The sequence below is a fragment of the Phodopus roborovskii genome, unplaced genomic scaffold, assembly GCF_943737965.1.
Source record: "Phodopus roborovskii unplaced genomic scaffold, PHOROB, whole genome shotgun sequence".
In the NCBI taxonomy this organism is placed as follows: Eukaryota; Metazoa; Chordata; class Mammalia; order Rodentia; family Cricetidae; genus Phodopus; species Phodopus roborovskii.
In genome coordinates, this window is record NW_026126540.1 from 18,060,512 (window position 1) to 18,081,497 (window position 20,986).

The following is a 20,986-nucleotide window of genomic DNA, read 5'->3' on the forward strand; positions in this document are numbered from 1 at the left end:
CCATTTAACTGAAGCAATATTTTATACTAAAATAGTGTTAGTTTACGTAGAATTGTGAGGACTGGGCACTGGGGGCACACACCTTTAATCCCATCACTTAGGTGGCAGAGGCAGGCAGATCTCTGGGAAATCAAGCCTGGTCTACAGAGTGAGTTCTAGAACAGCCAGGACTGTTTCACAAAGAAACCCTATCTTGAAAAATAAATAAATAAATAAATAAATATAAATAAATAAATAGACTGTTGATGATTGAGGGTTTTTAATAAATATAATAAGGGATTGTGATAGAAGTTAGTTTAGTGGGAAAATTAATATAAATAAAAGGATATGGTGTTGCCTTCACCCCTAATAAAACAAGTGTTGCAGAGGATAGAAAATAAGAACAAGACAGTGTCACGAAACTAAGACTTATGAGTTTCTCTTGAGGAGTAGTACAGACCGTTTAGGCTAATGACCAAGAAAAACAATTGAGTCCCAAAAGCTAAGTTAGCTCAAGTTCTTTTTTTTTTTTTTTTTTTTTTTTTTTTTTTGAGACTGGGTTTCTCTGTGGGATGGTCCTGGCTGTCCTAGAACTTGCTTTGCAGACCAGGCTAATCTTGAGCTTACTGAGATCTGCCTGCTGCTGCTTCCCAAGAGCTGGGATTAAAGACATGCACCACTACTGCCCGGCTAAATTCTTTTAACCTTAATGTTGGGAGATGTGTTCACAAGTTTTGGTATGCAATATAGCTGAAACTAAGCTTTAAATAATGACTTAAGGTTAGGCTAAGATGTTTTTGTTAATGGCTTTGAGGCAGAAAATCTTGGGGAACAATTTAAAGTGTAGAAAGGCACATAGTTGCGTGAGGGACTTGTTGAGGTCAAGAAACAAGAACAAAGACAACATGGTTATTATTAGCTGATGTGTCTTTATTGCTAGGATGGGTTGGTGACTAAAGGTAGTGATTAATTCCTCATACTCACTTCTGCCCTCAGCTTCCTGATCTAAAAAACTGTTGATGAATGCGTATGCACCCTGAAGATTGACAGTAGAGCTGACTGATTTTCACATATAAAAGTTTAGAATTGTAATTTTTTTAAAGATTTTTTTTAGTAAGATTACCTTTTAAGATAAACAATACAGTAGTTGATTCTTTCCTTGTAACTACAAAATGCAGCCTGCCAGTAAAAGAATTGGCTGAAAAAAATACCTTGCTTGCTTACACTCTGTTAATCTATAACAAGTTGCTTGGACATGAATGTATAGGGGTTCTTGGGAATAATTTGTTTTCCACATGTAATACGTAAAATGTTTAATCATGAAGGGAAATAGGAAACATGTTTCTAACTTATATTCACTGTAATTATTCACTTGAAAAATAGATTGTAACCGACTGTAATTTTTAGACTGCTTAAAAGATTTTGTTGGGGTATATAAACTATAAGGGAAAAATTAATAACACACAGAAGGGGTACATATGGGTAGAGGTAATAAAAGAAATAAAGAGTTGGGTGGTGGCGGCACACATACCTTTAATCCCAACAATCAGGAGACAGAGGCAGGCAGATCTCTGTGAGTTCAAGACCAGCCTGGTCTGCAGGAGCTAGTTCCATAACAGGCTCCAAAGCTACAGAGAAACCCTGTCTCAAAAAATCAGAAAGAGAAAAAGAAAGGAAGGAAGGAAGGAGGGAAGGAAAGAAGGAAGGAAGGAAAGAAGAAAGAGATGAGAGAGAGATGATAGAAAGATCCTGAAAAGGGGTGTATGTGTCCCTTTTTTGCCAGTCCATGCCCACATCACCCCCCCCCACCCCAGTTCCTGAGCTGCTGAAGGGTGGTCCTTGGAGCAGCAATATTTTCTCTTAAAATCCTTCCACCTGCTTGACCATATCTCTATACCATGAGCTCCCCAGTGAAGGAATAAGATCTATCCTGTTCCCTGCTGCACTTTATGACACAGTTGATGGGAGATATCATTCTGTATATGTTTCTCATACTGGTTAATGAATAAAGCACTGTTGGCCAATGGGAAAGGATGATAGGAGGGACTAGGAGACAAGGAGTTAAGAGGAAGTAGTAAGGAGGAATCAAGATGGAGAGTCTGGAGAGAACAGAACTGCCGTTCCTGCACTCTCAGTAAGACCATGTGGAAATACATAGAAATGGGTTAACACTTAAGACAGAGCTAGCTGATAAGAAACAAGTAACTGGCCAACAGCATAATATCTAATACAGAGTCTCAGTGTGTTACTTGGGGCTGGCGTGGCGGCGGGACAAGACCAGGCAGCGGGAGGAAAAACCTAACTCCTTACACACAGTACTTCAAGATGGGAGGTGGAATGTCACCCATAGGCTCATGTATTGAAGGCTTGGCCCTCAGCCTACAGCACCAGTGGGAGGTGGTTGAACCTTTAAGATATGGGGCTCAGTGGAAGGAAATTATATCACTGGTAGCGTACCTAGAGGAAGATTTGAGGTCTTCAGCTCCTAGTCTTCCTGACTTTGCTTCCCAGTCACCATGAGGTAAGCCTGTCACTTCATCATGCACTCCAAAACATGAGGCACTGCCTCATCAAAGGCCCCAAAGCAATGGAACCAACCAGTCATTTACTGGAACCTTCAAAACTGAGAGCCAAAACAAACCTCTTCTATTTTTACTTAACATCTCAAGACATTTATTGTAGGAACAAACAAAAAGCTGATTAACAAACACACAGCACAGTGCCTGGTACTGAACACATACAGTAACTATAAACCATGCCTGTTTCTATTGGAAATAAAGGGAGAGTTCCTGAGGATGAGAGTCTCAAGGCATTGGGTGGGTATTAAATAATGAGCCCATTAACACAATCCCCCTCATCACAGACTTTGAGGAAGAAAGTGGTGGCTTACAGGGGTGAGGCTAGGAGCAGGGCATGAAATAATGTAGTACATTCCTGTGAAAGCCTTGAGTGCATGCTACCTGAATAGTATTCTATTCTATACACATTTTCTATTCTATATACAGGTGAACCAATCCCAGAGCCTGGAGAATGCTCTGAGATAGACTTCTTCTCCAGCTAAGCACATCCATTTAAAATGACAAGCTCTAGACAGCAATGGAGTGTTTCATTCAACTTCCTAGCAACTCAATGAAACAATTCAGGTGTGATTCTTTCCCTGCCTCCCACATCTCCCACTTCCGCTTTGTCCAATGATACTCTTTATGGATGACTACACCAGCCATAACTCCTAGTCAGCAAACCCAGATAGTGATTTCTGCTTTTCCAGGAACTGTCATCAACAGGAGCTTTGAGCTACTCCTCTCAACTCACTCAGAACTATTTTCCAATAAAATATTTGAGAGACACTATAATTTACTTGCATTATATTCATTTGGGCATTCAATTAAGTTGTCAGGCATGGGAGATACCATACCACTCAACTTTGGAAAACCACAGAAGGTAAGGGATTTTTAAAAAGCATAGCTTTCACTTCTTTAAGTATGTGTTCATTCTGTGGTAAGAAGAATTATATTTTGTTCTGATATTATGGCTTTTGAGGAGTAGAGCTGAGGGATTGGGGAAAAGAGCTCTGATCTTTGGCATTTGTCCATTTCCAAAGTATAAGTGACCCTTGGTGATATTAAGTTAATATCATGGGGCTACTGAAAAAGCTAGCACTAGAAGTCTCGGCATACCTAACACACACACACACACACACTACTGTAGAGTTATCAGAACTGAAACACTACTATCAATGACACACAGCACAATAAGATGACTCAAAAAAATGCCTGCTACCTTCTCCTGATTCTAATTACCATCTAGAGTTCCTTTAACTTGTTGTTTATTTTGGGTTTTGTTTTGTGTGTGCATGTTTATTTATTTAGGGGATGGGGGTCAAAACAGAGTCTCACTATATAGTCTAGGCTGGCCTTGAACTCACAGAGATCTGCCTGCCTCTTCCTTCAGAGTGCTGGGACTCAATGCATGAGCCACCACGTCCACTGAGTTCCTTTAACTTGTTTCACCAACATTTCCTTAAAGCTCATGATTAAAGTAATGTTCCAGGGATCTAACTAGGTCCATCAGGCTCATGGAAAAAGTGCTTTTACTAACTGAGCCATCTCACTGGCCCAAGGAGGGGGTATTTAAATCATGTAGGTCATGTCTTGATGCTACTCCAATGAACTTCTGAGTATTCCTGGAGATGACAAATGATATAATGGCATCATCCTTCACCTCGAGGAATTTGCAATCTTGTCGGGTAGTAGATCAAGGCATAAATAATGATAACAATCACTGTGGATTTAAAGAGACAGTAGTAGAATTCAGGCTTTGGTGGGATCAAGTGTGAGGACACAGAGGGTATCTGAGGAGCAATGGCTCCCACACAGATCTGTCCAATCATATTCACTGTTTATTCTTCTGATCTCTACTCTCTCAGTATGAGTATGAATCCATCCATCATACTCTCTCTTCTTCACCTACCCTTTGCTCTTTGCATTGGCCCCTCTGCCTGGTATGTTATTTCTACCTGTTGACTTGAATAAGTCCTATTGAGTTCGGGCTTCCACTCCTTATTATTATAGCTTTCCATCATTAGCTCTCAGTGGTTGGGCGAGTTGATCATGTATCTGTCACACAAAATTGTAAGCTCCTCCAAGAAGGAGATCATATTTCTGTCATCTCTATAATATACCCATTACTTAGCATAATGCCTGCCAGGAGCCAGGAATCCTAGTTTGTTTGTTTTTTTTTTTTAAGCTTCATTATTGCATCATGAGTGCTGACTTTTACTAGAGTCTGGATTAGTTAAAAAATTAAAACAACAACAACAACAAACTTAAAGAATATTTTTAACCAATAATGTGAAAGGTCTGAACATTAGACACCAAGAAACATTTATGAATAAACTCCAGAACCCATTAATAAGTGGAAAGATATTCTGTGATCATGGACTAAAATACATATTGATAAAATGTCCGTACCACCCCAAGTAATCTTCACATATAATCCTTACCAAAATTCCAATAACATTTTCACAGAAGTAGAAAAAGCAATGATAAAATTAATATGTAACCATAGAAACCTCCAAAAAGCCAGAGGCATTACATTATCTGGTTTCAACATCTGCTTCAAAGCTATCCAGACAAAACCAGAGTAATGCTAGGACAAAAAAGACATATATATATACATATATATATATATATATATATGTATATATATATGTGTGTGTGTGTGTGTGTGTGTGTATATATATATATATATATATATATATATATATATATATATATATATATTGCTGGAAGACAAGGCCCAGAGGGCATCATGGCACATACCTGTAATCCCAGGACTTGGCAGTCCAAGGCAGGAGAATCTAGAGTTTAAGGCAAGCCTGAGCTTCATAGTATACACAGTGAGACCCTGTCTCAGAAACAAACAAAAACGCAACAGACCAAAAAAAAGACTAGAGTGCTCAGAAATAAAGCCACACATCTGTGGCTCATTCATCTGTGACAATGAACAGACAATGGGGACAGGAAGGTCCCTTCAATCCAGAGATTGACACACAGATTATCAGATGCTGACCTCATACCAAATACAAAGAGCAACTGAAACTGGGTTAGAGACTGCAAGCCTAGGACCTGAAACTGCAAAACCCACTGGAGGAAGCGGGGGGGGGGGGGAGATATGCTCACAACACTGGTTTGAGCCTAACAACACCAGCAACAAAGCTAAATAGAATGGCAGAAAATCCATGCCAGCCATACATCTACTAAAGTATTGATATCCAAAATATATAAGGAACTCAAATAATTTCATTTTTTTTTTTATCTCTTTACTGTGGTGATTGTTTTTTTTTTTTTTTTTTTTTTTTTTTTGAACAGAAGCTTTTTAGTTTAATGTTTTTGCTTTGTTACCAATTTGTTAGACCCATATAAAAAGAAATTAAGAGAATGACGTTATGTAACCGAGGATGGTCTTGAATGCTCAATCTTTCTGTCTCAGACTCTGAAAAGTTGGAATTATAGTGGTACACCAATACATCTGGCTCCAAACAACTCAATGGTGAGAAGACAAACAGGAGGCAGTGAGATGTCTCAGCAGGTAAAGATTTATCACTTAGACCTAGTGGTCTGAGTTGCATGGATGAAAATCATATAGAGGAAGGAGAGAACCAACCATGGATTGTTCTCCTATGTCCTTTGCATGCTGAGGCACTTGTGCCCCCTCCCCACATCACACACACACACACACACACACACACACACATTACAACAACAATAATAATACTTTTAAAACTACAATATGATTTAAATATGAACAAAGGTTCTAAATATCTAAATATAAATTCCTTAAAAGGCATACAGGTAGCCAACAAGTATATAAAAGTGGTCAGCCACTAACCACCAAGAAGATGCAAATTAAAACCAATTGCTACCATCAAAAAGATGAGATAAATGTTGAGGAAGATGTGGATAAAAGGAAGCCTTTCCACTGCTGAGGAGAATGTGCACTTGTAGCCTTCATGGAGGCAGTATGAAGTTTCCTCATACAATTAAAATGAAACTGGGACTACTACCACAAGGGTTTCCCAAAAACAAACAAACCAGTATGTCAAAGAGAACACTCCTAGGTCTCTCTCTCTCTCTCTCTCTCTCTCTCTCTCTCTCTCTCTCTCCCTCCCTCCCTCCCTCCCTCCCTCCCTATTATTGAGCCAACATGGAAGAATCTAGAGGACAATTTTGCATTTTATGGGCATGGAAGCTGAAGTTGGGGAAAGCAGGAAGATATGCCCAAGGTGTAAGTGGAGGAACTGGAGTGGCAGGATCCAGTCCTGTGTGTGTCCCAGCTTGTCCCCTATACCCACAGCTGGCCAAGAAAGGCATGCACTGAACAGACAAGTTACATGTCATGCCACAGTGCTTACCAGGGTTCACAGTACGGACTCTGCAATTTGGCCCACAAATGTTCCAGGAAATGGAAAACAGATGATGAGAAAAGTTGGCCAGCACTTTTAACCCTTCCCTCCCACGGTGCACAGTGCATATCAGCAGATTCCCATCCCGGGAAGCTCTGTGGCAGAAAATCTGTTTCCCTCCTAGGGGTGTCAACTAACAAATGGTGCAGCACTCTGAGTAGGAGGATATAGACAGCACAGGCAGATGAGGAGGGCAGGCTGCAGGTAAAGACAGCACAGGGGGATGAGGAGGGCAGGCTGCAGGTAAAGGCACCGCAGGGGGATGAGGCAGGCTGCAGGTACTTTTTGAAACAAAATGCAAGCCTTTATTTTCCTTAAGAACTATGAGCCTCCCCCCCCCCTTCTTTATGTTTAGGTTGCTTTCTCTTGATAAAACAAGCAGTTAAAGCAAACATAAGTCAAAAGCAACAGGCAATAAATCAGAGGAAGGGACAACTCTGCATTCCCATCTCTGAACTTGTGATACACCTTCTGACTTCATCCCCAATGCATTTCCTTCTCCACCCTGTGGTTTTAGGGGCTATCTTCCAGCTCTGCATGGCTGGCCATACAGCATGCCACACACAGCTGCCCCTCATCCGTCTCCCACTCCTTGCAGAAGTGGAGACAGAGGTATTAGAAGTCCGTTTGTGGGACTGCCATTGCCCAAGCCCACAGATTTCACAGAAATACAAGTATTTGCCTGAGGCAAGGCTCCTTCTGCCTTTGGGTTAGGCAGGAGTCCTCCAAAGACACTCCCACCAAGGAGAGAATGGTACTGAACTGCCTTTACATTTTCCAGGTTACTGTTGGAGATTCTCTATTTCAGTTTCTCATTGTCAGTACTTATCTCTTAAAAAGGAAGAGAAGGCTGAAGAGGAGGAGAGGAGAAGAGGAGGGGTAAGGGGAGGAGAAGGAAAAAGAAACATTTGCAAAGAGCCTACATAAGTTAGCCTAATAAAACAAAAGGAAGCTCCCCACCTGCTCTGAAATGTAGGATTCCCATTGGCAGGAATGCCTGCCAGGTGCCCCCCTAGCCACCCAGTCCAGGCACAGCACCTCCTTACCCACTCGGAAGATCAGGTCGTCCTCGATGGGGTTCTCTTTTCTCTTGCCGGTGCTGTACATGCTGGCTGGTCTCTTCACAGCCTTTTGCTTGACGTGACCACTCCCAGGGGACTTGACTCGTCGCTTCACGCCCTCCGTGGTGGGGGACACATCAGCAGAGCGGATGACCTTGAGTTTGAACGGGCTGCCTCGGATGTGCTGGTCGTAGAGCCTGAGGGACAAGGTGAAGTCCCCCTCCTTCTGCACGGTGTACAGGAACTCGTAGGTGCCGTTCTTGTTGTCTAGGATCTCTCCGTCTGCCACGCTGCCGTCGGGGGTGCTGAGCTCGGCGGTGAGGTAAGCGTTGCCTGTCTTGCACAGCTCTCCGTCTTTGTCCTTGGTGGTTATGGTGACAGACATGGGCTGGCCGATGATAGTCTGCCGAAGCCCCTCGCCCGTGGCCACCGTCTCTGAGGCGACAGCGTTAGTGGTGAGGATGGTCCCCAGGTTGTGGATGGACTTCTTCAGTCCCTCAGTTTCCACGATGAAATCCAGCTGGTCGTTCTCGCGCGGGTGCAGCGGGAAGTCTTGGTCTGCCAGTTCGTTCAGCTTCTCGCTCATTTGCTTCTTCACCAGCAGCACCTCGGTCTCCGTGCCATGGTTGAGAGCTTGCGCGGTGAAGTTGCTGCAGCTCTTAATGCTTTCCTGGCCTTGGAGCAGGGTATCCAGCTGCGACTGCAGCACCTGCCAGGTACACAGAAGCAGTGAGCATTTCCTACAGGTCCCTGTGCAGCCTCCGGGACACTTGCCAGGACCTGGGGCAGAGCCCTCCGCCCAAAAGAATCAGCTTCTATACCCGCCCACTCAGGTGACTCCAAACCAGCTGCATTCCATTTAACCCAGGGAACCCATGCAAAATGCTAAGTTGCATTACCAGCGCCTTCTGGAGATTTCCCTTCTGCCTCACCCTACCTCATCACCCACACATGCGTTTCTTGGGTCATCTGTTTACATGGGGCAAAGCTGAAAGCCAACCGTGAGGTGAACAAATTTGTCTGCTTGATGGGAAATAGTTATTACTCCGTGGCTTTCCCTAACGTTCGGAGCTGCTTGGTCGACCACCTCGGAACAAAACCCAAACCATTTGAGAAGTCTCCACAACTGAATACCAGAAGCTCTCCCTGGCTTGGTGAACAGACTTGCAGAGCCAAACAAAGGCTGCAGTCAGGATTCACTTTGAAGTTGAGGAACAGGTTAGTGTGGGTGAGAGCAGTTAAGAGGCTCTCCCACATTATAATTAAGGGAGGAAAACATTCCAGGCAAATCTAAAGCCTGAAAACATGATTTGCAACCTCTCCTATGTCAAACTATACATTGCTACAGAAGGTCACAGAATCCTAGTTTTGCCCAGAGGAAAATGGAAGTGTGTATGGGTGTGTCAGGGGGTGTTCTATTAAATGAAAACAGGAGTTCAGTGTACAATGGTGACATTTAAGGACCTATGTAGGTTCCTGCTGCCTCCGCCGCTGCTGTTAGAACACAGTAAGCGCTATGAATGGAGTGGCCCTGGTGTCACACCTCTTACGGGAAACCTGTAGGACAGCAGAGTCTTACTTTGTGTTTGAGGCCATAGTTGACCTCGAGCTCCATGAGCAGCACACTCTTGCGAACATTTAAAGTCTTCTGCAGCTCATCAAAGGTGGAGTGGATGTCATCTACGATGCTGGCCTTTTGGTTAGTTAACTGATGAATGATTTCTGAGATGAACTGAAGAGCAGAATCTATTTCTGGAAGTCTGAGAGGCAGGAGAGAGTCATTAATGATCATTAACATCCACCCAGAAATATTGCAAAGTCTACCTACACTTTTCCGTTTCTCTAAAAGCAAAATGCCCTTTCTATGCCACTTCTCACTGATGTGGGATGTCTTTCTGTATGCTGTAAATATGTGTTGCTTTTATTGGTTGATGAATAAAGCTGTTTTGACCAATGGCCAGGCAGGATGGTGCCGGGCAGGAAGTGGAGAGATATCAAGAGAAAGAAGGCGGAGTCGGAACCGTTATGTAGCCATTGGGGAGGCCAGATGAGAGGTAATAAGCCATAGCCACATGGTAAATTATAGAATAATAGAAATGGGTTAATTTAATTATGAGAGCTAGTCAGTAATATGCCTGAGCCATTGGCCAAACAATTATAATTAATGTCAAGCCTCAGTGTGATTATTTTATAAGCAGCTCTGGGACCAGGCAGAATGCATACAAGCTTCCATTTACATCTCATCATCTTTAAAAAGCAATAGAATGAATGAGACTTTCCGGGTCTCATCCCTTTCAATCTACCTTCAACCATCTATGTTAATTATTGATGGTGTGTTATTCCTTATAGTAGAAAACTGCCTTGTGCATATAGGATGTTTAACAGTGTTCTCTCCTCTACCCAATGTTATCATGGAATAAATAAGGATCGGGGAAAACAGATAGGCCGATATATGTTTATTCAGGGAAAAATAACTTACAACAGCATATTACCACCCCACCACTGCTAAGACACCAAAATGCCTTTAGGTATTATCAAGAGTTCTGGGAGGTATGGTCAGAACTGCCTGTGGTAGAGAACCACTATATTCTAAATGTCTAGCTTTATCATCTCCTTCCCAGTCACATAAACTTGCTGAACTCAGTATCTGGAGAACTTCTTGTAAGTTCCCAGCCTCCTTTAAGTAACACTGAAAGACCATATTTTTCTCACTGGGACCACTGACTACTTTGTCTGTTTTCTCAACTGGTTGTTAGTGTCTTCTTTTCTGTCTGTCTCTCTCACACAGGACACAGGCACTACTTTCATTTATGCCCATGCCAAAGAAAAAACCTGAAAGCAAACAAACTAGGAAAAAATGAGTGACCACTGCTCAGCACCATTGTATGGGGTTCAGTGGAGCAGAGCCCTCCCAGCCACCACCACTGCTGGAAGAAGGGCAACAGCTCTAAGGAAAACCTCAGTTCTGGCTTCAGGCAGGAAATTCAGAGCTCTCATGATCAAGAAGAGCGTAGGAGGTACAGATATATTATACAAGCTAACACAACCCTACCATCTCAGACACTAGACATGGAGGCCAGGCCTCACATGGGATGGGGAGTGTGGAAGCGCATGGCACCTTTTGTTGACTGCATCCAGCTGGACCTGGAGGGAGGCCTTGTGCTGTTCTACCACATCCTTCAGTGGCACGGTGGGGTGCTCCGCGTGCTCGCCCTCGGTGCACTCCCGACACATGGCTGTCTCACAGGACTGGCAGTAAAATTCCATTACCTGTGGGTAACACAGAGAGCTTACCCTGCAGGAAGCATACACACATTCTCCCAGTACATTCGCAGGCACTAAAGCCAAGCCTTTGGCATTACAGTACCCAAGCTTTGACCGGCCCAAACAGAGCTGCATCCAACTCCAAAGCCACTGCTTGGCTCTCAAACACTTTGGTCTTAGAACTTCTCTAGGCTCTTTATAAAGTACTGAGAACTTCAAAAGAGCTTTTGAGCCAGAAATTTTAAGAAGGAACCAAACAGAAATATCCCAACACTGGAAAGTGTAGCAATTAAAATACAAAATCCACTGGAAGAGTTTCCCAGACTACATGAGCAGCAGGCAGGAGAAGAAGAATCAGTAAAGGTGAAATTAGATTATTTCAGCTCAAGGGGAAGAAATAAAAAAGAACAAAGAGAGGTAACACAACCTAGAAGTCTCAGAAGAAAAGAAAAAGGAAAAAAATATAGTATTTGAGGGCCAGCAAGATGGCTTAGTGGCAGCACTTACAGCCAAGCTTCATGACCTGAGTTTCATTCCTAGGACTTGCATGGCAAAAGTAGAGAACCTACTCTACAATGTTGTCCTCTAATGTCCACTTTCAAGCTCTGACACATGTACATGCGTGGGTGTGCCCGCGCGTGCGCGCGCACACACACACACACGCACACACACACACACACACAAACACACTATATATATATATGTACATATATATATATATTACTTTAAAGAAATAATATTTGAAGAAATAAGAGTTGGAAACTTCTCAAATTTTGATGGAGACAAATTAACAGAGCCAAAAAAAGCCACAAAAACTTTAAGTTGCCAACTCAAAGAGAACTGAACCAAGACACCTCATAACCACACCATCACATAAAGACAAGAAAGGTCCACAAAATAGACAAGTAATGATCAGTAACATTAATGATGCACTTCCTATCTCAGGACTTTCTAGGCCTAGCACAATGTCACAAACCTGTAGTCTTAAAACATGGGAGGTAAAAGTGGGAGGGTTGCAAGTTCAAGGCCAGTCTTGGCTAAAAAAGGAGCCTATACCTCAAACAACCAAAGTCTCACGACTATGCACAACTCCCTGTAACTCTAGCTCAAAAGGATTTGATGTCTCTGGCCTCACAAGGCACTGCACATATGCACATACAGACACAGACACACACACATTTAAATGTTAAAAATAATCTTCAAAAAGGAAAATGAACTATGAAAATGTTTGGGGACATAGCCCAATGATAGAGCACTTACCCAAAATGCACAAGGTGCTGGATCCAACCCCACACCAAAAAATAAATAAATGTAAAGAAGAACAAGTTGAATGTTTAATATAAAGGAGTAGGAAAAGAAATTTTCTGTAAACTACGACCAAAAAAGATCTGGGTAGCTAACTGTGCATCAGACATAACAGACTGAGACAAACGCCACTGTCACAGAGAAAAGTGTGACAAAAAGGAAATTATATAAATTGAAGAAAAAACTTCATTTAGATTGGTCAAATTACTAAAGTCAGGAGGGAAAGTAGATAGATTTTGTTGTTGATGTCTTGGAAACATAAAGAATTATATTGAGTTATAATGATACTATGGATAGTTGTATGCCAGCAGGTTGAGTAGCCTGGATGGCATGGACAGATTCCTAGAAACACTAAAACTACCAAAACAGATGCAGAGAAGAAATTCAAGTCTGAACAAAGTTATAGTCAGAAAACTGCCAGCAAGGAAAGGCCTAGGACCCAATGCTTCACTGGTAGAACCTACCAAGCATTTTAGATGAATTATTTTATGGGACTTAATGGATGGTTCCATGGTTAAGAGCACTGACTGATCTTCCAGACGACCTGGTTCAATTCCCAGCACCCACATGGCAGCTCACAACTCTCTGCAGCTCCAGTCCCAGGGGATCCGACACCCTTACACAGACATACATGCAAGCAAAACCACCAATGTATATAAAATAAAAAATAATAAATTATTAGAAAAATAATCATTCCCAAATATTTCTAAAAAGTTTAAGATGAACAGATTATGGTGGTACACACCTTTAATCCCAACACACGGGAGGCAGAAGCAGGTAGATCATTATGAGTGCAAGGCTTGCCTGGTCTATACTGTAAGTAGTACAGTTCTAGGGCAAGGTAACATAGTGAGACCCTGCCTCCAAAATAAATAAATAAGTGTGTGTGTGTGTGTGTGTGTGTGTGTGTGTGTGTGTGTGTAGTGTTTGTAGTGTGTCGCATTTCCTAATTTACTGGGCCAAAAGCATTGCAAAACAATGACAGGCTGATGTCTCTTGAAAATTTGGGTGAAAAATCCTGTGTAATGAACTAGCAAAACTAAGCCAGCCACACATGAGAAGGTTGGTAGGATTTACACTAAGATTGCAGGGAGAGTCATAATAAACTAACAAAATTAACCCAGCCGTACCTCGGGGATGGTAGGACTTATTCAAAGATTGTAGGGAGAGTCACATATGAAAATCACCACTTGGGCATGTGAGATCACCAGGCTGAAACTCCACCAGGTGTGGAGTTGCTTTCAGGGGATGATGAAAACATTCTGGAGCCAGATAATAGTGATATTTACATAATTTTATGAACAGAAACCCCATTAACTTTATACTTTTAAGTATTTGAAATATTGAATTTGATGTTATGTGATTTTTATCTCGAAAAGAAAAGGAAACAGCCCCTAGTGCACCTTTGAGTGGGCAGCACCAAGTGTCCACTGTCTGTGGTTCAGTATCCCAAGTGTGTCCTGGGAGAAAGAACTTGGAATCATTTTGACGTGATGAAAGCTCAAATGCTCTTTCTAGACTTTCACAGCTGAGGCTTATTGAGCTTGGCACTAATTGTGGGGTGACTATGTGCCCCTCAGCTGAGCTCATCCATCTCCAGAGAGATGATGCCACTGTCCCCAGGGGTGGGAGGGCAGCCAGAGGCCAGGGTGAGCTTATAGCTCTTGACAGGTGGTCACGGTCTGTGCCCATCAGCAGAGGAGCTGGCAGGACCATATGCATTCCTAGGGGGAAACGGATGCTCCAGGTCTGTGGCCAATCTGGAGGCCTTTGTGGGGATCCTGACAGTCGATGGGGGAGGGGAGGATGCCCTTGTTTGGCAGGGCATTCTCGCCCTGAACATCCCCTTCCTGTCAACATCCTTGTTAGCTGTTGGATGGAGCCTCGCTGAACACTGACAGGGTGGGTTCCCTGGCCATTTGTCTACTTAGGATCACAAGGCATGAGCTCAAATGTTGGCTCTGAGAGCAAAGGGCCTCTTAGATCACTGGCCATCATTCTGTTTTCTTTAGCACTTGGCAGCTTAATGAGCAGAGCACAGGCAGCTTTCATCCACTGGTGCTAATCAGCATGGCAGCACCCCGCTTTGCTGTTAATCACCGGATTTTATTAACCTTCATATGCTCGACCGGTTTTTAAAGATTCACCCACCCACGGCAGTTAACTGCAGCAGTTTATCTGGGTTTGGCTTGCATATGCAATGAGCATTCCTGTCTCAAGGAAGCACAGCCATCAGCTCCTACAGTCTCTGACCAGATGATTGAAGATGCCATTCCCCTTCCCCAAGGCCTCTGGGCCACTAGCTGGTTTATAAATTCTATGATCCTGAAGAACCATAGTGATTCTGCGTGTGGGAAGTACCAGAACATACTTTAAATGGCTTCATTCACCTCAGAGAGGCTCAGAGCCTTTAGATAGGTTTGGTTTTTGATGGGATGGGATGAGATGCATTTGGTAGAAAGGCAGGGAGGGGGGGACTTTAACCTGAAGAATCTTTAATGGTTCTGGAGGTGCTAGAATTACCAGGGTATCTGGCATCCAATGTTGTCTGGTGCTGAAGTGGGCTCAGAAAAGCATCTTTAGGAATTCCTTCCTATTATTCTGTAAGACAAGGTCTCACTGCACAGACCAAACTGGCTTCAAACTCACATTCACAGGGATCCTCCCCAGTGCTGTGATTAAAGACATGTGCCATAGACCTATGCGTTCTTTCCTGATTTCCTTAGTTTTTCTGAGAAAGATAGTACCAGTTTATAGGAATTAAGTTGTTTCCCTCTTTATTTACTTATTTCTGAGGTTCTGGGGAGGGAACCCAGGGCCTTGCAAATGCTCTGCCACAAGCTATACCCTAAGTTCTGAAGTTTCACTTTTTTCATGCTTCGGTTTGAAGTCAGGGCCTATGATATGAGTGTGCCGCATGCTCTACCCATTACCCCATTATTTTGAGATGAGGGGAGGGGTCTTGCTTCATAGCTCATGTTGGCTTCGAGCTTGTGAACTTGTGATCTTCCTACCTGAACCTCCCAAATGCTAGAAGTATACGCAACACTACCATTCCTGGTGCATAGTAATTTTAGAGTGAACCACCTCAGTCGAGGGCACCATTATATCCTTGTCTCTGGATTTAGGCCTGCGGTCACCTGGCAACACCAGTCTGGTGCCCATCAATTCCTTTCATGCAGTTCTCCAACCTCATTCCTGCTGGATCAGAGGCTCTCAGTGGGTTGCTCCAGCAGACCAACTCCCACAGCCTTCTTATATCTCAGTCTCCTCTGTTTTCAATCTACCTTCTCACATCCCCTGTTAGTTAAGATGAGTTCAGTGCAAACTGTACAGAGGTGTGCCAGTGTTTAGTGGTCTCAAACTGAGGACAGGTTCAAGTTCCCAACGATTGCATCCAGTGTCCTTCCTCTAAATGCTGACTTTAATCTCTCCCTGGCCCATCACCATCTCTTGGCTTCTGAAGACACTGGGCTGAGAGCAAAGTGGAGCATAGCAGTCTCTTAGACGTTTCCATTCTCTCTGCAACTCTGTCCCTTCTGAACAAATGTCATTCTTCTTTCTACACTGTATATGCTGTATATCATATACCGCATGTATACACTATATATGATACACACACATATATACATATATCCCGTATACACTGTATACTGTTACACTGTATACACTGTATATGATATACCGCATATACTGTGTAACTATATATGATACACACACGTACATATATATGTATATCCTGTATACACTGTATACTGTTACACGGTATACAGTGTATATAATATACCGAATGTACTGTATACACTATATATGTACACACACATATATGTATATCCTGTATACACTGTATACTCTTACACTGTATACACTGTATATAATATACTGTATGCACTGTATACACTATATATGATATATGCACACACACATATGTATATCCTGTATACACTGTATGCAGTGTATATAATATACCGAATGTACTGTATACACTATATATGTACACACACACATATATGTATATCCTGTATACACTGTATACTCTTACACTGTATACACTGTATATAATATACTGTATGCACTGTATACACTATATATGATATATGCACACACACATATGTATATCCTGTATACACTGTATGCAGTGTATATAATATACCGAATGTACTGTATACACTATATATGATGCACACACACACATATATATGGGTATCCTGTATACACTGTATATAGTGTATATAATATACCGAATGTACTGTATACACTATATATGTACACACACACATATATGTATATCCTGTATACACTGTATATAGTGTATATAATATACCGAATGTACTGTATACACTATATATGTACACACACACATATATGTATATCCTGTATACACTGTATACTCTTACACTGTATACACTGTATATAATATACTGTATGCACTGTATACACTATATATGATATATGCACACACACATATGTATATCCTGTATACACTGTATGCAGTGTATATAATATACCGAATGTACTGTATACACTATATATGATGCACACACACACATATATATGGATATCCTATATACACTTTATACTCTGTGGTCTCACAGAGAAAAGCCAGAACCCTCAACATGAATATATTCACATATACTAATACGTATGTCATTTGTTTCAAAAACATCAATTTGGGACTATAAGTTAGGCTGTGGTAAAGCCTGTGCTCAGTCCTGGCTGGAAATTCTTAGTATCAATCAATCAAATCAATCAGTCAATCAATCAATCAATCAATCAATCAATCAATCAGTTTTAGTAGCCACCCAGAAATCGGTTATATGGGCTGATAATAACCTCAACAGGTGCCTAAATACTATAAATTAATATTATCTCTAATTTTTGTTATAATATAGAAACTCAATATTTAATATAGACTACAACATTCTTATTATAAATCATCACCTTATCCAGTGATTTCCTTAGAAATAATTCTATCAGTAGGATTACTGAACTAAAAGATGAGAGACTATCTAGAATGCCTGTTATATTTTGGCCCCACTGACTTCACTTTTCTGAAGAGCAATTTACTTTTTTTCTCCACAAGACCTGAGGTCAGAGAGCGAACCTGTGGAGCTGCTCTCTCCTTCCACCTTATTTGGGTACCGAGTTTGAACTCAGGTTGTAGGCCTGTGCAGCAAGCGCCTTCACCTGATGAGCCATCTTGCCAGCCTCTGGTCACTTACTATCTAAAAAAAAAAAAAAAAAAAAAAAAAAAAAAATAGAGTTTTGTGTGTGTGTGTGTGTGTGTGTGTGTGTGTGTGTGTGTGTGTTTGAAGCCTTACATGTGTAATGTGATTTTTTTTTTTTTTTTTGCCATTTATACCTTCCCTATGGATTTTCTAAGTTCTTTACTCAATTTCTTTTGAGATAATCATATTTTCCTTGTCAGTGTTATTTCATATAAAGAAGCCTCTGAGTCATTTTAATTAAGAATTTTTGTGGCTAGTATTATAAGTTAAGTTATTAATAGAGTTCATTTTTCTGTCTTCCCTAGGTTTTGGTACCAGGAATATAAATTCACCACAAATGAGGTGTGCAGCTCTTCATCTTTCACTATTTAGGAGAATGCTAAGAATCACATACACTATATTTTTTTTAACATTTTATAATTTATTTTGTTGTTTTTTTCTTAGCTTTTTGAGTTTTTGTGCTTGTTTGTTTTTGAAATAGGGTCACTGTATATAGGTCAGGCCAGCTTGAACTCACACTAATTTTCCTCCCTCAGCCTATCTTGCATACCTGGCTTCCAACTACCTAAGTTGAATTATTTTCAAATAAAATACTTATTTACCTATAAAATTATATGGAGTTATTTACTCCAAACATAAGATAGTAAAATATTTATTTCTGTGGGTTTTTTGCTGTTGTCTTTGTTTGTTTTTTGTTTTGGTTTTGTTTGTTTGTTTTTTATGTGCATTGGCATTTTGCCTGCATGAATGTGTCAGGTACCCTGGAACTGGAATTACAGACATCTGTGAGCTTTCATCTGTGGATGCTGGGAATTGAACCTGAGTCCACTGGAAGGACAGCCAGTGCTCTTAACTGCTGAGCCATCTCTCCAGCCCCTATTTCTGTGTTTTCCCCTGAAACATGTCTTCTGCTCTGGGTTCAGTGATACTCTCTGGTCTGGCCACTTCTCAACATCAGTTGATATCTCAGTAAAGGCAAGTCTGGTGCCCAGTCTCAGTCTCACTACTCTATTCACCATTCAGACAGTAAACTCTTCACCTCTTATTTTGAAGCTTTAATGTTCCATGTTGCTTTTGGAATTTAGGTCAAGTACTTTCTCGATGATATCGCAGTGTGTCACAATCTCTCCTGAGCTACTTTTCTGGTTCTTCCTACAAGTCTGCTGCCCACCTGTAATCTAGCTCCACCTTCAGACTTCATGTTCTAGCTGCCCCAGCTGCCTACCCCTCCTGAACACCACCACACCTCTACACTGATTACCATGTTATCTCCCCAAGTGCCATTTATTTCACATTCTGCACAACCACAGGTTCGAATCTAGGCTGGTGCTTACAGTGGGACTCCTCATGTTTCTAAGACTTCTTTCTCTATTAAACAGGGTCTACAGGGAGCCCCATGGCTGAACTAAGCTTGTACCCAACAAGAAATGTTTTCTTAACATGGCACTTAGGATGTAGTCCAGGCAGAGAGCTTCAGTGTTCACTCTAAGCCAATAAGGGGCCAGAAAAATATCAACCAACCTGCTTGTTTTCAGCTTGTTTTGGTAAAATCTAGACTATAGTATCCCTTGGATTATATCGTATATGTTATACTTTGGTGTTATTACTAGGTTGGTGTACTTTCAATTAACAGTTACTGATGTGCAAGGTACCGTGTCTTCTTGTGTTTGAAGCTATCATAAAGCTCAGGATGCTATTGATTCTAGGTCTAACTTCAGTGATGTGTCAGTCAAACTGGTGCTTAACCTCCAAGCCTGAGAATATCCATCTATGAATAATGGTCACTTCCACCTGCCTTGCAGGCTGCGTTGAGAAGCCGAGTGTGGGCGTCTGGCAAATCTGTGCAACAATCTGCTGATGATGTGATTCTCAGTGTTAAGGTCTCTGCCCCCTTGAACTCCTTTTAGAGGGAGAGCTAGAAGAGCAATGATCAAACAGCGCACACATGGCATTATGAATGCCATAGGGTGGATAGGAAGTGACATGATGGAAGTAAAAATGCTATTATTAAGAGGTGGCTGGACATGATGGCATACTTTTATTCCCAGTACTCAGGAGATGGGGCAGGAATATCGCCATGAGTTCAAGGCCAGCCTGGTCTACACAGACAGTTCTAGACCAGTAAGGGGGACATAGTGATGGCTTGCCTCAGAGAGCATCACTAGAGAAAGCTGTTCTGGGAAGGAAATGGAGAGCAAGGGGTAAGAACAAACAAGCCACAGGAGAGAAGGCATGGAGCATTGCAGGGAGAAGGAACGGGACAGAAACCCATTTAAGGAGGCCAGGCTGGCTGAAGCCAAGCAGGCAGAGTGCAGTGTAATGTGCAGTGCAGTCAATGGCTGACTTTCCTTTCCTGGTGGTTTATAATCACTTCACGGGGGTGGGGGTGGGGGTGGGGGTGGGGATGGGAGTGGGGGTGGGGGTGGGAGGCTTATGTCACAGGTAGCTTCAAATGTTTAAGTGGCCAGTATAAGGGGGAAAAGTGAATAAAGTCACTGATCAGAATTAATGTAATATTAGGGCTGGAGGTATAGTTCAGTAACAGGGCATGAACATTCAGAGGCCCTGGGTTTGATTCCTAACACCAAATAATCATCATCACCACCATCACCACCATCACCATCATCATCATTATCATCATCATTATGATCATTATCCAATTCTGGGAACAGTGCCAGGAATTGAATCCAGAGACGTTCACACGTTAGGTGTGATGATTTGGAGGAGAATGGTCTCCATAGGCTTATATAAGTGAATGCTTGGTCCCTAGCTGGTGGAACTGCTTGTGAAGGATTAGGAGGTTTGGTCTTGGAGAAGGTATGACACTAGGAGCAGGCTTTGTGAGCCAGGTGGTGGTGACATATGCCTCAGGAGGCTGAGGCAGGCAGATCTCTGTCAGTTCAAGGTCAGCCTCGCCTGGTCCAGGACAGCCAGGGCTACACAGTGAAACCCTCTCTCAGAAAACTTAAAAAAAAATCCCAAATATTGTCTATAAATGTTTGTTTTCATTTAAATGGACTTGGTTATATAAAATAAATAAATTAAAAAAAAACTTAAAAAAAAAAAAGACTCATATGATTCCCACTGTTTCTATCTGCCTCATAGTTGTGGTCGTCTCAAGATACGAGCTCTCTGCTATTGCTCCAGCATCCTGCCTGTCTGCTTGCTGCCATGCTCCCTGACAT

The 20,986-nt window shown here is 42.0% G+C and overlaps 1 protein-coding gene across 7 annotated transcripts in view; it reads right to left on the reverse strand.

Moving 5' to 3' along the window:
- The window catches only part of Trim2 (tripartite motif containing 2), a 142,078-nt gene that overhangs the window by 23,384 nt on the left and 97,708 nt on the right, over positions 1-20,986 (reverse strand). For all 7 annotated transcript variants that reach the window (XM_051199233.1, XM_051199226.1, XM_051199227.1 and 4 more), the window contains exons 4-6: positions 11,123-11,274; positions 9,584-9,764; positions 7,990-8,713 (exon numbers count right to left, since the gene is read on the reverse strand). In XM_051199233.1, coding sequence (XP_051055190.1) covers positions 7,990-8,713; positions 9,584-9,764; positions 11,123-11,274 — 1,057 coding nt within the window. The remainder of the gene's footprint in view (positions 1-7,989; positions 8,714-9,583; positions 9,765-11,122; positions 11,275-20,986) is intronic.